This window comes from Microtus ochrogaster, unplaced genomic scaffold (assembly GCF_000317375.1).
Source record: "Microtus ochrogaster isolate Prairie Vole_2 unplaced genomic scaffold, MicOch1.0 UNK111, whole genome shotgun sequence".
In the NCBI taxonomy this organism is placed as follows: domain Eukaryota; kingdom Metazoa; phylum Chordata; class Mammalia; order Rodentia; family Cricetidae; genus Microtus; species Microtus ochrogaster.
In genome coordinates, this window is record NW_004949209.1 from 230098 (window position 1) to 245924 (window position 15827).

The window sequence follows — 15827 nt, forward strand, 5'->3', positions numbered from 1 at the left end:
CTGAGGACATTGGAAGGAACCCTTTAAAATTCATTTTTATGTATGCACCGATGTTCGCATGTGGGGGGCACACATGACTGTGTACTTACAGAGGCCGGAGGCTGATGTCCAGTATCTTTTTCTATCTCTCTCTACCTATGTATGAAGACATGGTCGATCCTCTCAGTGAAGAGAGCTCACCAGTGCTGCCTAGATGAGCTGGCCACTTGCTTCAGCGATCCCCTGTTGCTGCCCTAGTGGGACTGGCATTATAGAGGGGCTGCCATATCCACCGGCTTCTATGAGTGCTGGCACGTGATTTCCAGTCCTCAGGCTTGTGTGGCAAGTGCTTCACCCACCGAGACATTTTTTCATGCTGCAGAATCATGTTAGTACACATAATAAAACCCACCCAGTTGATATAGAGACAGCTCCCCTCACTAAACTATGTTTCCAAATGCTCCCTAGCCCTCTCCCCGTACAGGGCTCTTAATAAACACTGATCTCTGTTTTGTCTCCTTGGTTTTGCTTTTTCTAGAACATCATATAAACAGGATTATGTGGCATGAAGTCCTCTGGGCCTGCTGTCTCTTCCTTCACATAGATCCTGAGAGTCACGAATGTTGGTGGTCAGTGGTTCATCCTTTATGCTGAGAATAGTGTGCGAGCCTAGTTCATGGAGATTTGCTTTAAAGTCTAAAATAGAGCTCGCGAAGCCCTGGGGAGCCTTGCTTTATACACAAGGTAGGCTTAGCAAAGTCAAACCCCAACTGAAACCCACAACTTGACTGTTTCAAGGTCAGTCTACGAAAAAGTCCAGAAGGGACCAAGAGCAAAGGCGCATCATCCCTTACCAGTTGGCACAGTGGGGAACATTCGAGGTCATTTCTGGGTGTGGAGCCCTTGTGAACAGAGTGACAGTGTAACTTCACATATGGGTTTTCTTTTCTTTTTCCTCTCTTGTTTTGTTTTTGCTTTTCGAGACAGGGTTGCTCTGTGTAGCCTTGGCCATCCTAGAAATTGCTTTGTAGACTAGGTTGGCCTCAAACTCACAGAGATCCACCTGCCTCTGCCTCCCAAGTGCTGGGATTAAAGACGTGTGCCACCACTGCCCAGCCACAAATGGATTTATTATAGATATGCTTTCATTTCAGCTGGGACTCAGAGGTAGGTCATCTATGATGAGGGAGTACTCAGCTTTGAAGGTATCTGTCAAACCCATCCCATAGCGCACCCAACCCTGCTAACTGTAGGAAAATGCCCAGCTTGTTCTCACCAGCACTGGTACCTTGATATTGTCAATTTTAGTTTCTTTTTTAGATATGAATAGGTGCATGGGTTAGTTTTTAAGTTAGACGCATCTCTGTGGACAAGCCCCTCCCCACTTGGAAAACAATGCATACTTCTTATGTTTATTTGCTTACCTATTCATGTTCTGTCTGTGAGTAGCATATAAATTTTAAGGAGGCACCTGCCCCTGCAACAGTGAATCACGTGACTAGATGACCGGCTGGAGGTAGAGAGGGACAGCAGGCTGCCACGGCTAGGTGTCTCGTCAGCCCCGGAGTGGAATTAACTTCAGGATGAAACAGCTTTGTTCTGGGTTTGCAAAGAGGGCCTGTGAGGAAGGAAGGACGGGCAGAGCAGAGAGCGAGGGAGGGTGCCATGGGGGCATGTGAATGCAGTGAACGCATTCTGAGCACGGAGGACACACCGTGCACCTTGTGTGTGTATGAATGCACTCGGTGGAGGAGCGGTAACGAGACGGGCAGAGCAGAGAGCGAGGGAGGGTGCCATGGGGGCGTGTGAATGCAGTGGACGCATCCTGAGCACGGAGGACACACCCTCGGTGGAGGAGCGGTAACGAGAGCGCGATGCTCACGCTCACGGCTTACTGTGCGCCAGGTGCTCCACTCTCCACGCGGGTTAATCCACTTATTCTCTCCAGCGGTCTCATGCTGTAATGATAGCCAGAACACTATCATTATATACATTTTATGGACAAGGAAGCTGAAGCAGAAAGAGGTGAAATCACAGAAGAACGCGGCTGGGTTATGCTTTGATGCCCGGCCCTGTCTCCTCCACACCACACTGCCAGGTTGTCCTGGTCATGCTTATTAGTTAAGGGACCATGTTAGCTGCTGTAATCAGTAAATATTAATAGATACGCAGGCCTCCCAATATGGTGACCTGAACGAGACAGAAATGAGATTTTCCTCTCAGTATCAACCCCAAAGGACAACCCCCAAGGCTATTGTTAGGCTGCCCTTGTTCTTCTCAGGCTGGCTCCAAGTTTGAGTTCAAGGTCATCACTTACCTCTCTTCACCTTCCAGCCAGTGTGGAGGGGAAAGAGAGCCAGGGGACACAGCCATGCTCCTTTTAATGCAATGATCCAGAAGTTTATACTTCCCGTTGGTCAGAGTCTAGTTCGACGGCCACACCAAACTATGAGGGAAGGTGGCAGCCCCGTGTCTGTGGCGCAGCATGTCCTCCGCTACAATTCAAGGGCTCTGCTGTGAGCAGGAGGGGCGGAAGGCCAGCCCTCTCGGCCACAGCTCGCAGACTGTCCTCTGGACTTTGAAGTGTGTTCCCTAGGGGATGAGGAACTGTCAAATGACCTGTAAGTGGGAATGCTTTGTGGTTAGGCTTGGGCTTAGATCACTCCAGAAGCTCATTCGGAGAATAAAGAGATGGGAGGAGAGAGGAGCAGGGGGGCTGTTGAATGCTGGGATTGGCAGGCTGGGCTTGTGAATTGCTTTTGGGGATGGAGTTTGACCAATCATCTGTCTTACAATGTACTCATCCCTCTGACACCACTTGTCTGGTCCTGAGTCTGCCCGCAGTGCTCCAACCATGGTCCCCACAGGCACAGCAGGACCCTGCCCAGTCCAGTCTTTGAAGAGTTCTCCAGTGGCATTCAAAGCAGGGTTCGTCCTCCGCTCTCCTCATTGACAGTGGCCTCTGTTGTCTGTTTCTTTTGGTCTTAGGACCCCCGGAGCAAGCACAAGTTTAAGATCCACACCTATTCCAGCCCCACCTTTTGTGACCACTGTGGATCGCTGCTGTATGGACTCATCCACCAGGGGATGAAGTGTGACAGTAAGTACTTGATCTCCTGGGAGTGACAGTAAGCACATGTCTGCCCGTGGGGAAAGGCTATAGGAAAGGCTTCTATCCGAATGGCTTAGGGTCCGAATCTGCACTGTGTCCTCCGGACCCCTGGATAGGACTATTACCCATCGCCCTGTACTGAGCTCTGCCCTCTATAACAAGCTGGGTCAGCTGATCTCCTTGCAGAACACCTCCCATAAGTCATCTCCCTGTTGCACCCCCTTTCCAGGGAACTCAGACTATTGCATGTCAATATTTTAAAATTTGGAGATGTCACACTTAAGTCTGGGTTCCAGCTGATGTTCAACATGGGGCAACTTGACAACACTCTGTAAACATGCCTGTGGGAGCAACCAGGGTGGGTGTGGCTGTGTCCCCCACATGACCATCTGCATATCTTCCCTCATGGGAGTGGTGCACTGGGCATTCGAGTTGGGGCTTCAGAACCACTGGGGTATAGAAGTACAGAGGCACCTGCTTCAGGCTGTGCCCTTGACCTTCAAGGAGGATGACCAAGTTCAATTTCTTTCATCCATCAGGGTTGTGAGACAGACTGGGAGAAGTCCTTTTGATTTGATGTTGGGCAAGATGGTTTGTTTTCTGCTAGGGGCTACTGGCTCTGAGGTGGGGGAACAGGAAGGTATCAGCTGGCCCAGGTACAGCAGATGCCTGAAACCCCTAGCTTGGGCCACCTTGGGCCACCCTGAACCAGCCTGAGCCATGCCCCACTATCTCTTCACTCACAGCCTGTATGATGAATGTCCACAAGCGCTGCGTGATGAATGTCCCCAGCCTCTGTGGCACCGACCACACGGAACGCCGCGGCCGCATCTACATCCAGGCTCACATTGAAAGGGAGGTCCTCATTGTTGTCGGTAGGTGACCCCGAGGCGCTGCCCTGGCGCTGGGAGCCCCCCAATTCCTTGATCAGGCGGGGACGGAAGGACAGTGTACTGCAGGCTACGGGTGCATGGAGGGGCATGATCTTGGGGCGACCCCTTTCCACAGTGAAATCCTCAGACTGTGGACCCTCAATGCCTCGTTCTCAGCCCCTTACGCTGGCCTCAGCTGCTGTAACCCAGCCCCCCAGCATTCTTTCTTTAAAAAAAAATAGAACGTGCACTTGAAATATGATAATTGTATATATTTGTGGTCATTGTGTATTTTGACACATGTGCAATTTGTAATAATCAAATCAAGGTAATCTCCACACATCTCTGCACTGTCTCAAACATCTATGGTTTCCTTGTATTGAGGACACATTAAGGACTCGGGATTTTACAAGGTCTGCCTTCTGTTTCCTATTGGTCCTCTCTGTGTTTCTCTGTGCAGTCTCTGTGCCCTTATTCAGATAGCCAAGAGGGCATACTCACTTCCTTCCCCAGACTTTTCCAATGGAACATAGAGTCTTGATGACCAAGACCAAATTTGGAAGAATTTATGTCTTAAAGAGGAAGAGAAGGACTGTGCCCTTTAGGGAACTCCGCGGGGCCTTGGATGTAATTGAGTATTTTTTTTTAACCTTTAGAAGCTATGCTGGTCACTCTAACATTCTGCACACAATTGTGTATCTGAACCATTGCATAAGACAGAGAAACAGTCCAGTTTGCTGAGGGGTGGAGTGGCATGGGGGGCGGAAAGGAGGTCCCTCTGCCCTTCTGTAGCTATTGTTCATGATGCGCAAGCTACATAGGAATTCATCCGGGCTGGGGTGCCAGGTGCTAACCCACTCGTCGTGGTAAAACCGGGGCAAAACTAGACCCAGCGGCATGAAGGATTTATGTCCTAGGCTTATGTAACTAATTTGTATAAACGGGGCGTCGTCATTTCGCCATGAAGGGTTTGATTTTGTGCCTTGGCCTGTCTCCGAGGCCCCCCAAATGGTTTAGTAGCACTGACGTACTGAGCCCTGGCTTGCCAGGGGTTTGCCTAAACCATATAAAAGTTGAAAAGTATCCCTGTGAAATTTAAATCCTTGTCAGATGCTCAGTGAGTTCTTAGAGGCGGTGGTTTCATCAAGAGGCTTTTTCTTTCAAAGAGAAGCCAAGGGAAGAGGCAGCTGTCTCCTAGTGGGATGCTTTGGGGTAGGGGTGGGGCACAGAGTCTTATGGCAACAAGTTCAAAGGAAGCCTGTCCCTAGGCCTCACCATTGATAATCTAGCCTCGCGTGCCTTAGGGAGAAAACTGAGGCTCTGCTGCCCCCTAGTGGTTCAAAATGGTTACCATGGGCAGCCCCATTTATAGAGTGTTTAGATCCTCAGATGGTCTCACCAAGTATTTGTTTTGTTCGTTTTATGACTGTGACAACTGAGATAGAAAAATGAGACTTCTCACCAGCAGTGGTACCAAAACGGTAGCTGACATGCACAGGGCTTTTGAATATTATGTAATATGTCATCATTTTGTGAAAATGCTTATAGGCAACATCTTGTTGAAAATACTGCAGTACCCTAAGGAGGAAAGCAGTATCCTTCTACCCATCAGGAGCCAGGTTCAGCAGACGCCCGCACTCACTTCCCAGGCGAGGTCCATTTGACTTGAAAGCACCCTTCTATATGTACTAAGTCACTGGTTTCGCTCACTTTGGTTCCTTTACTCGATCCCCCCCCCCCCCATTTATTTCCTTTCTGGGTTAGCGACGGTAGCTCTTAGGGGAATTCCCTGGGAAGTCTTGATGATGATATGAGGGTACAGGATCCTTTTAAGCCCAAGGTCAGATGTTCTGCTTAAATGGTTAAAATGCCAGTGACTCTCAGGCAGTCCTGGGATACAGCTGTGACATTTGTTTTCTAGGGCCATGGCAACAAAGTAGCACAGACTCGTGTTCTTGCGGAGTCCTGGAGGTGGGAGGCCTAGGCCCAGGATCAGAAGTGTTATTCCTTATACAGGGCTCCTACCGACTCCGTTCCACACTTCTGCTAGCTGCTGATGGTCTTCGACTTCTTTGGCTCTATCGCTGTATGTGTTCTTTGCTCTGCCTCTGCTGAGGTAGGATGCCAGCTTCTGGACTGCAGCCCACCCCAACCTAGTATGACCTCACCCCTACTTGAGTGTATCTGTAAAGACCCTGTAGCCATAGAAAGTCATGGTCACAAGTGCCCGGATGCAGGCTCTAACAAGATTTGGGGAACCAAAATCCAGTTCAGTAATGGAAGGTAGAAAAGATGGGGCACCCTTAAAGTTCAGGATCCAATTTTCCATCATTAGGACCATGATAGCATTCATTAAACAACGGCATGCAGTGTCTGTATCTTCCTTCTAATTGTGAGGTTGCTCAGTGGACTAGGGTTGCCCTCACAGGCAAGCAGAGATTCAGGCTTGACAAAGCTGCACAGCTTGATCAATGTCCCAGGCAGAGAGGGCTTCACATCTGGGCTGCTGTGTCACTGTGCCCCACTAATCTCTCTTTCACAGGCCAGGTGCAGGCTGTGCCCAGCATGGCTTTGTGTATTGATTCTAATACTAGAGGTAGGGGGTGCCTGGGGTCTTCCCAGCAGTTCTGCATCACAAGTGGCCCTGCGTCTCACCTCATACAAACCCTGGAAATATTTGTAGGGTTAGAACTTTCCACTGGCCACCAGCCTGGGACACTTATCAGACCTGGGTGGCACACGCTATTCAGAAGTTCAGTCTCTCCCTGAGTGCAGGGTTTTCTATCTCCCCTGGCTACTGACATTCAGGCTGTCTGTGAACTTCTGTAGGCCATGATCAGAGTGGAAATATGGCCAGTTCTACTCCCGAACCCCACCAGTGGGTTTCCTAACTTCTTCAGAACACCCAAATCTGACACCGTGATATTACTGTCCAGCCCCAGTCTCTCCAGGAATTCTCTATCTGGTAGCCCTGGGTGTGGTTGTCTTTGCCATGTTTTCTTCTCCTGGCATTTAACTCTTCTGCAGAGCTCAACTGGTTTTAGCCCCTGAACTTCCATGACTTAGTCGTTCATGGCAGAGTGAACTGAACTTGGACAGTTAGAGTGTTGGGTTTGATTTCCTTCTGCCTTAGCCCCAGAAGGGAAGAGTGGTCCTTTTTTGGTTCACGACCCATCCCCAGCCTCTGCTAAGGCTGACATCACTGCACATTTGTGGAATCAGAATACCATCGAGGATCCTGTTAGATGGGAGGCCTCGCATTGCATTGGTGTCTTCTGCAGTTGGATTCAGGAGATGTTTTATCTCAAGCTCTTAGTCTTCTAAGACAGTTGAGCACACAGTCCTCGGGTTCACCCCTTGAACCCATGACCACCTTGCTCTCTGGACAGTGTCAAGACACAGAGCAGTGGCACTTCTAGAAGCATAGGAAACCATGTTGGCATTGTTGTGCCCTGTGACCTTATGCGAGAAGGCAGCACCATGTCATAGGACCAGATCAGAGTCACGTGATGATCCTGAAGCTAATCTGGGTCCCTAAGCATATAATGATATTGATAATGATAATGAATATAATGATTATTCAACCTCTTTTGATTTATATCTTCTTAGAAACAGAAAAACTGACATTCCCATCTCATACATTATGGCTGTATTCTTTTGGTAATTAAATTTTAAGTTAGTATACAAAGTAATGGGTTGCGTTAAGTACAGCCCCATTTTCTTTTAACTTGAGGATTTTATACAAGCGTTTAATGTGTTTTTATTAAATTCAGTCCATCCCTGCCCACCTAGTTTCTCCCCATAGCCCCACCCCTGCTTTTTTCTATCAACTTCAGGGGCTCGTAAAGAACCAAACAATAATCCACCGAGTCCGCTTTGTGCTGCCTGTCTGTGCATGGCTGTAAAGCCCCATCCTGAAGCATCAGTAGCCTCTCCAAGCCCACATCCCAGGAGCACAATGACTGTCCCTCCCCTAGAGCCATCAACTGAAGGTAGCTCTTCAGCTGGAGGCGGGGTTTCATGAGGCCAACTGTCTTCCAGGCTGGGATTTTGGCCGACTTGATCCTGTGCATATAATCACATCCACAAGGTGTTTATTTACATGAGGACCCTTAGCAAGACAGAAAGAGTAAAAAGAAGGGAAAATAAAAACAAAAGCAAAGCCCTGGGGAGCCTTATGTGGAATTCCATGAGGGTGTCCTTCTTCTAAGGTCAATATGGTAGGACGAGACTCAAAGACCTGAGAGCGTTCCTGGGTGCCTGGGCACACACTGTGCCTAAGGGATGCGGTGGGAGATGGGGAAGTAGTTAGGGGTGATTAGGTGTTTGCTGTTGCTATCGGTAGGCAGGTGAGATGGTTCTCCAGGGATTCATTTATTCATCTATCCACCCATGCAATCATGAAGGACCCAAGAATGCATGAACTTTGGTCTCTGCCTTGAAGGGTCTCATGGACACTGTTATGTGGTAATTTTGTGATGGTCCCATGGGAATGCCAGCGGGGCTTTTTGAAGGTCCTCACGGGAGCCATGGCCAAGGTAAGCCTCTTACAGTATGACTGTTACCTACCTAGGGCAAAGGAATGAGAAAAATGAAACGAGCTGGGCTTGCTGAGCCCTTTCTGCAAGGGTACACTGAGGCATGCAGAGAAAGAGATTTGGGGTGGCATTTTGCTTCCTAAGTGAGGCTTACACCCCATACCGTCAGAAATGGGAGTCTAAAGTTTTTTTTATCAATTCACTTGATCCCCAAGTCATTGCATCATTAGGCATTGTGTTTTCACTATTTTTCAAGCATATTCTGGAATCTTCTATTACAATAGGAGCTACGCGGCCTCTTTGCCTAGACAGGTGTCACAACCTGAGGCCTTGCCATTTCCCAGAGATGGTTGGAGCATCTTCCTCAGCTCTTCTTCCACTACACAGGCAAACTCTCCATTCTCTTGCCAACTTAAAGCTGACTTCTACGTTTTCCCAGGCACCGTGTCTACACAGCCCACTCTTTAATGTGCACCGCTCTTCAAACCTCCCAAGCTTGTGGTCTTTGAACATAGAGTCAGAATGGACCTGCGGGTTGTATCTATGTTTTCTCAACCTCTTACTTTCTTTGAGATGGCTACTTACTTGCAGCATAGGAGAGGGAAATGGGAAGTGTGGTGTCGGAAAAATCCACCTGGGTTAATATTCTAAAGTATTAGAATCAGCCAGGCCTCGTTTTTTTAAAAATGACCATGAACTAGCAGCTCATGACCACAAGGGGGCAGTCTCTGACTCCAAAACCATTCCTCCACAGAGTCTTTTTTAAAAAGAGATGTTCCAGTTTGAGCCTGGCATGGTGCCTTATTCCTGCAACTCTAGCCACTTTGGAAACTGAGGCAGAGGATCACAAGCTCAAGGCCTCACTGGGCTACAGAATGAGTTTGAGGCCAGATTGGGCTACTTACTGAAAACAACGTGTCTCAATACAGAAAGGGAAAGGAGGGCTTAGGGAATGGGGGCATACACACGTGACAAGATGGCTCAGTGAGTAAAGGTGCGTGCACGTGTGTGTGTGCATGCGTGCGTGCGTGCGTGCGTGCGTGCGTGTGTGTGTGTGTGTGTGGTGGGGGAGAGAGACGACTAAACTCAGAGTCTTGCAAATATCAGACAAATGCCCTTCTCCTGAACTATATCCCCAGCTCACTCTCTGGGTTATTTCTGAAAAACTACACTTCCTTATTCGGTACGTGTGAGTATACATATGTGTGTGCATATCTGCACACCTCACACAATACAAGTTTGGAGGACGTAGGACAAGGATGTGGTCCATTCTCTTCCTTCATCACGCAAATCCCAGGGATGGAACGTTGGTGTCAGGCTCTCAAAATAAGCACCTTTCCTCACTGAGAAGTGTGGAATCACAAGTGTCTTAGATGACAGATGCTTCCAGTTTGGAATCTCTGCATAAACATAGTGAGATATGCTGAAGGTGGGACTCACACAGACGATGAAATTCTTCTGTCTCACACACCCTAAAGGCTATTTTATACAACGTTTAATGTTTCAAGCCATGGCACTTTCCGCTTGTAGCACCGTGTCAGTGTGGGGTTTAGGGACACTTTGGGGTGTGAGAAATAGGGGTGTTCAACTCCTCCTAGTTTTTTGGTTTCCCCAGGATTTTTATTATGAAGCATTTCTATGAGCCAGCAGTCAGGAGAGTTGTACGGCAGGCATCCACCCATCCATCTCCGAAGATCTCCCTTTGCTGGTGACCACACTTGACCAATCATGTGTCCGGCTTGTCTTGCTTTCCATCCACCCATCCATCTTATTTTGACACATTTCAAAGTAAATTACAGACATCCATTTATTTCTTGCTGAACAATTTGCCATATAAATAACAAACTCAAAATCAGAATTTATTTTTTTTAATTTTTGAGGTAGAATTTATGTATTATACTCATGTCTGAGGTGTCCAGTAGCTGAGCTTTGACAACTATGGCTCTGTCGTAGCCCCCACCCATTTCATCCTCAACTGATTGATTGGTTGGTGTCACAGAGGTCACTGAGGAGCTAATAAACACTAAATGTTGACCTTGGAAGAATGTTCTTGTGTGTGTGTGTGTGTGTGTGTGTGTGTGTGTGTGTGTTGGGGGAGCGGTCCTGGCCTCACCCACCCATTCACCCCCAGTGAGTCTGGGAATTGAGGGGCCCTTGCCACCTAAGACCCCTCAGGCGGTATCACATCCATAGCTGTTGCTGTGTGAAGAGCTAACAGTGTGGTACAACTTGTGGGAAGCTTCCTATGCATTGATCAGGGAGCAGATGCCCTTGAAATAAGCCCAGCAAGGTGTCAGTGTCCCCGGCTGGAATGCAGAAGCTGAGTCAAGCGGCATCCCCAAGTCTACAGTGCTGTGTATCCTATTTAGTGTCTTATTGAGAGCCATCTGCACACGGCACCGGCCAGGGCCCCTCCCCCGCTTCCTCTATGGCTTGGAAGTTGTAGGTGGATGTGTTGGATGTTAAAATCTCGAAGAGCTGGAGGAAGTTGGGGTTGCCCAATCTCTTCCTGGTCCCCCCACCGAGTGTTATGAGGACATCCAAGGCCAGGCAATGCCCTGAGGTCCCCAACCTTAAGAGAAGACAGCACAGCCCCTGTGTCTAAATGCCTGAGGAAATTCACCGTGGAAGGTGCTGTAAATGTGACTTTCGGGGAGTCCCCAGAGTATTCATTCGAAAGCACACATGTATTGTGACTCTCGGACTCTGTGTGGGAATCTGTCCCACTGGAGTGCAGGGAAACAGATACCAAATGAGCCATGTTTATTGACTGTGGTGAAGACTGGAATCAGCTTGAACAGAACAGATCCATCTTACGGGGTGTTAGGGAGTCACTAAAATGCTGACTTGAAATACGGAGCTGGTCATATCCTGAATGGGAGCTGGTTATCAAGTGGTGCGCAGTTTACAAGAATTCACCAGGCTGTGCGATTATAATCCAAATACTTTCATTCAAATTTATACTGCGTTTTTCTTTTACTTACAAAACTTCAGAAGTACAAAGTCTGAATAATCAAAACCCCAGTTACAGGTGTTGACCTGGTGCAGACTTTGGCAAATCTCGGCTGCTGCCAGCGTTTATAATGAAGTTTTATTAGACTGCAATCACATTCATTTATATGGTGGGGGTTTGGTGTTGTTGTTGTTTTTTTCAATCAAATGGCAGAACTCATTAAGCAGCTATATGGTTTGTGAAGCCTAGAGAATTCGCTCTTTGACTGTTCCTGAGAAGAGCTCCTTGACCTAGAGGAACATGAATAGCCACGGTGTAAGAAGGCAGGTTTCATAAAAATAGCTGGTATGAATTCATGTTGAGTAGATATGTAAGCGCGATAGGTACTGCCTGTGTACAAGTGTATGTGTGTGCTTCATAAGGATGGGAAAAAAGGCGAGGAAAGATGCCAACTGGGATGCAGATATTGGGATCACAAAGGCTTGCGAGTGGAGACCTGGGGAGGGGAGGGGAGGCCAGTATCATCTCTTTTTGTGTCTTTGTGTTAATTTCAGAATTAACCCTTGTGTGTTCCAGACCAGTGCTGGGTACCTGAGCCCCCTTTGAAAACTTCATTATTCAGGCTGAGCTTGAACTCATGATCCCCCCTGCCTCACCTCCTAAAGAATTGGGCTTATGTTGTGCGTGTGTGTGTGTGTGTATGTGTGGTATGTGTATGTATATGTATGTGTAGTCTGTGTATATGTGCGCTAATGGTAGGTGGGGGGTGTTTGTGATATACGTATGTAGATGTGTGTGATGTATGTATGTGTGTGTGTGCGCGCACACACGTGTGTCAGTGTGTGTGTGTGTCCATGAGCAAGCACAGAGACCAGAAGAGGACCTATCACTCTTGGTCTAATTTCTCTCATTGAATTTGGGGCTGGGCTGGCAGCCAGCCAGCCCCAGCAATCCTCCTGTCTCTGTCACTCTATATCACTTGGTTGCAGGTGTGCACACCTGGCTTTTAAAATGGATGCTGGGGATTCAGACCCAGGTCCTCATGCGTGTAGGGAAGGCATTCTCACCCATGGGCCATCTCCCCAGACTGACTTTTATACTTTTTAAGGGAAAAAAAACCAATAAGATGGAAAAATCTTTATATAGGACAAAGAATTTGAATGCATGGTTCCAGCAAGAGTAGCAGTCAGACCTGAGCGGCCATTTCCGTGACAGAGCGTTGGTTACTTTGAGCAGGATGCTGGTGGCCATAGCCATGGCTGCACCAGGCTTAGGCCCTGCCTGGGTGTTTTGTGTTTCCATCGTCACACGCATGTATCTTCTTCATCTGTCCATTCCGTGAGCCGGCTCTGTTCTTTGAATTTCAGGCACGCTGGTTGCCTTCTGGCAGCCTCATCACCACAACACCCCTTTGACTTAAGTCCTGTCCCCCCTTTGACTTAAAGAGATCTCTGACACTCCACCACCTTCTGCCCTCAGTCCTGTGGCCTGCCTTCCTAATGCCGCAGAGTTCCTGCTGGTTGTGTTTCTGCTTCAGAAACCCTCGCCCCCCTGGCCACTCTGTAAACCAGTTGCACGGGCAATACCTGGGGACTTGTTAGACATGCGGAAATCCCAGATTCAACTCCAGGCCTGCAAATCGACATCCACATTCCTCCATTCTAACGTAATTCCCGTGCGGATTTCTGCTCTCAGGAATCCTAGTCGCCCCCCGCTGTGGCGCGAGAGCCTCGAGGACGCAGGAAGAGTTCGCCTCGTTGTCCACTAGATGGCAGGCGCCACCCATGCTCGGTTCCATGCGGGCGGGCCACAGGTGGCTATGCCTGGTCTAGAGGATGCCTTCAGTTCCTTCCGTGGTCTCAGCATCTCAGGCGTTGTGAAACTTTCCAGTCAGTGCCCCTGGTCCAGAATCCCCCTTTTCTGTGTTGAGAATCTCCTTATGCATCTTGGCAAGGGCCTCGTACAGCAAGAACTCCTGGCTTGAGTTGGTGCCAAATCGCCAGAGCTTTCCAGTACTTGTCTCTCCCTCCTGCAGGGAACGCTCTTATGTCCAGGAGAGCTGTGCGGGTCCCAGCTTTTAACCGGTCGGCTGTCCTCATTGAGTCACTTTTCCGTGGATGGGCGATGGCGGAATTTTGGTCGGGAGTCTGGGCTTTAAGGGCAGGCCTCAGTTTGAATGCTGGGTCTTTCACAGGCGCATTCTGTATGTGCATTCCCTGCTCTCCAAGGAAGGCTGGAGGCACACGCATGACTCTTGCCTTCTTCTTAATAACGGGAGGCGAACAGGAAGCAAACAAAACATGCCCCTAAGACAGGCTGTAAGGAAATAAAGGAGTGTAATATGTGGTTTGTCTGCCACTAGCAGAGATCGCATTTATCTGAGACTATGGTGGGAAACTTGGAGGAGAGCTGATTGCAGTCTCCAGGGAAGAACACAATAAACAGAGGAAATAGCGGAGCCAAAAGTCAGCAGGCAAGACTTGCAGAGCCTAATCCGAGTGGGTGTGGCTGAGCCTAGTGATGTGATGGTCTCGAGAAGACCCGCCCAGCTTTTGTCTGGTGCTGTGGTGTGGCTGGGGCAGGGTCCCAGACTAGCGTGGAGATAAGGGAGGCTACATCGCACTGGAGACAGGCCAGGGAGCTCCCTGCGGGAGGCAGGCTGGGAGCAGGGTAGAGGGTGAGGGAGGCCCTGACTGACGCCTGCTGCACGGAAGACCATGACAACTTGGACCACTACCAGGCCGTCTTAAGAACTACAGGGAAGAAGGTGTGGTTCCAACCTCAGAATAACCTCAGGTCTGGAGGGGTTCACTCTGCTCTGTCACCTCCAACCCTTGCTGGTGGCAATGCCAGTGACTCGTTGGGGGTGGGGTAGAGGTGGGCTTTCCCCATGTAATCCTATTGTAACCCTATGGTGTAGTTACTAACATCCACTCTGTTTTATAGACGAGGAAACCAAGGGAGAGGGAGAAGAAAGACATGAAGGAAGAGAAGAGCGGGGATGGAGGGGGGAAATTAAATAACTTGTTCAAACCACACAGCTAAGAATGTGTGGTGCTGGGGGTAGAACCTAAGTGTTCAGCTCCAGGTAGGAGCTCACGAACTCTATCTGGGTACTAAGCATGAGGGATCAGCTGATGGCGCCCAACTATCTGCAGCCCCCTTTTCTGATCCCTGCCTGTATGCCCAGCTCATCCTCAGGACTGGACCTGCCCTCTCCCCCTCAGTTCTCCCAACAACTCTTCCTCCCTCTCCGACTGTGTAGAGACCAGCGCTGAGGAGCCACTGCCTCCAGCCCATGGCGACTAACTCCCGGCCTCCCCCTGCCCTGGGCTTGCCTTAAGTCAGCCCTGCTACTTTGAGAGAGTGAGAGCCAATGTTTGCAGACCTGTGAGGTGGAAGGTGGTCCCTCTTCGTCAGGTTAGCCTAGCTTTCTGCAAAATGGTGGCTTCTGTTGGTCAAGTCCTGGCCAGGAGACTGGATAGGAGAGATGGGTGAGAAACAGGCCCGTGGAGAAACATTCTGGCTAGTTTGGCTGGTCAGCACGTTTTCAGGGTCTGTGCATCACCCACCACGCCCCAGGAGCTGGTTTTGAGGTTTGTGCTGTTCCCGGTTTCACATGGGTGCTGGGGATGCAGACTTGGGTCTTCACGCTCGCCTGGCCCACACCTTACCTGCTGAACCATCTCCTCGGTCCCTGACTGACTGACTTTGTCTGCTAACCAAATCTTCTGTACAGTGGCCTTTTAATTCAGCCGTCAGGTTGGCCTGTCTGAATGCACTTTTCTGAGCCAGAAGTCCAGGTCCCTGGGGCCCCAGAGAGAGGCTAAGTTGAAGCCACCCCCCTGAGGAAATGTTAGGGGTTGTTCGTTTCTGCACAGTTCTCTTTGGCACAGTTGGAAAACTTACAACCCTGAAGTCAAATCTTAGAGAAATTTGGACATTTGGAACCGTTCCTGGCTGCAGCGCTCATTCTCTATGACCTGAGACATGCGATCTGTGCAGCAGAAGCATTCAAAGGATCCGGTGCCTAAGCTTGTCACTTCAAGACCCTGATCCTATTGTGCACTCTGCCAACACTTGCCAGCACTTATGACGTATCAGGTGTTTCAAGGAGACCATCTCAGTGAATCTTCATCCTGCCTCACATCCCTGAGGATGTACACTCAATTTTCAGGCAAAGGGGTCGCAGTGGGGAGAGTTCATAATAGTCATATGGCTGTTAAGTGGCCTATGTAGCATACAAGTCCCAGATTGTCTGAGTGCAGGAGCTGGGTCCTTAGACACTCTGCTGCTCACTGTTCTAGGTGTTCTGAGACATTTTAGGCTTAGAGAATTGAGGACATCAAGAAAGGGAGAGAGGAGAGAAAGGG

The 15827-nt window shown here is 49.1% G+C and overlaps 1 protein-coding gene across 1 annotated transcript in view; it reads left to right on the plus strand.

Annotated features, from left to right (window-relative positions):
• Prkcb (protein kinase C beta) overlaps nt 1-15827 on the plus strand; it is a gene marked incomplete at its 5' end in the record, with an annotated part of 346450 nt that overhangs the window by 169399 nt on the left and 161224 nt on the right. Inside the window, 2 exons of the mRNA XM_026778194.1 lie at nt 2968-3079; nt 3838-3966. Coding sequence (XP_026633995.1) covers nt 2968-3079; nt 3838-3966 — 241 coding nt within the window. The remainder of the gene's footprint in view (nt 1-2967; nt 3080-3837; nt 3967-15827) is intronic.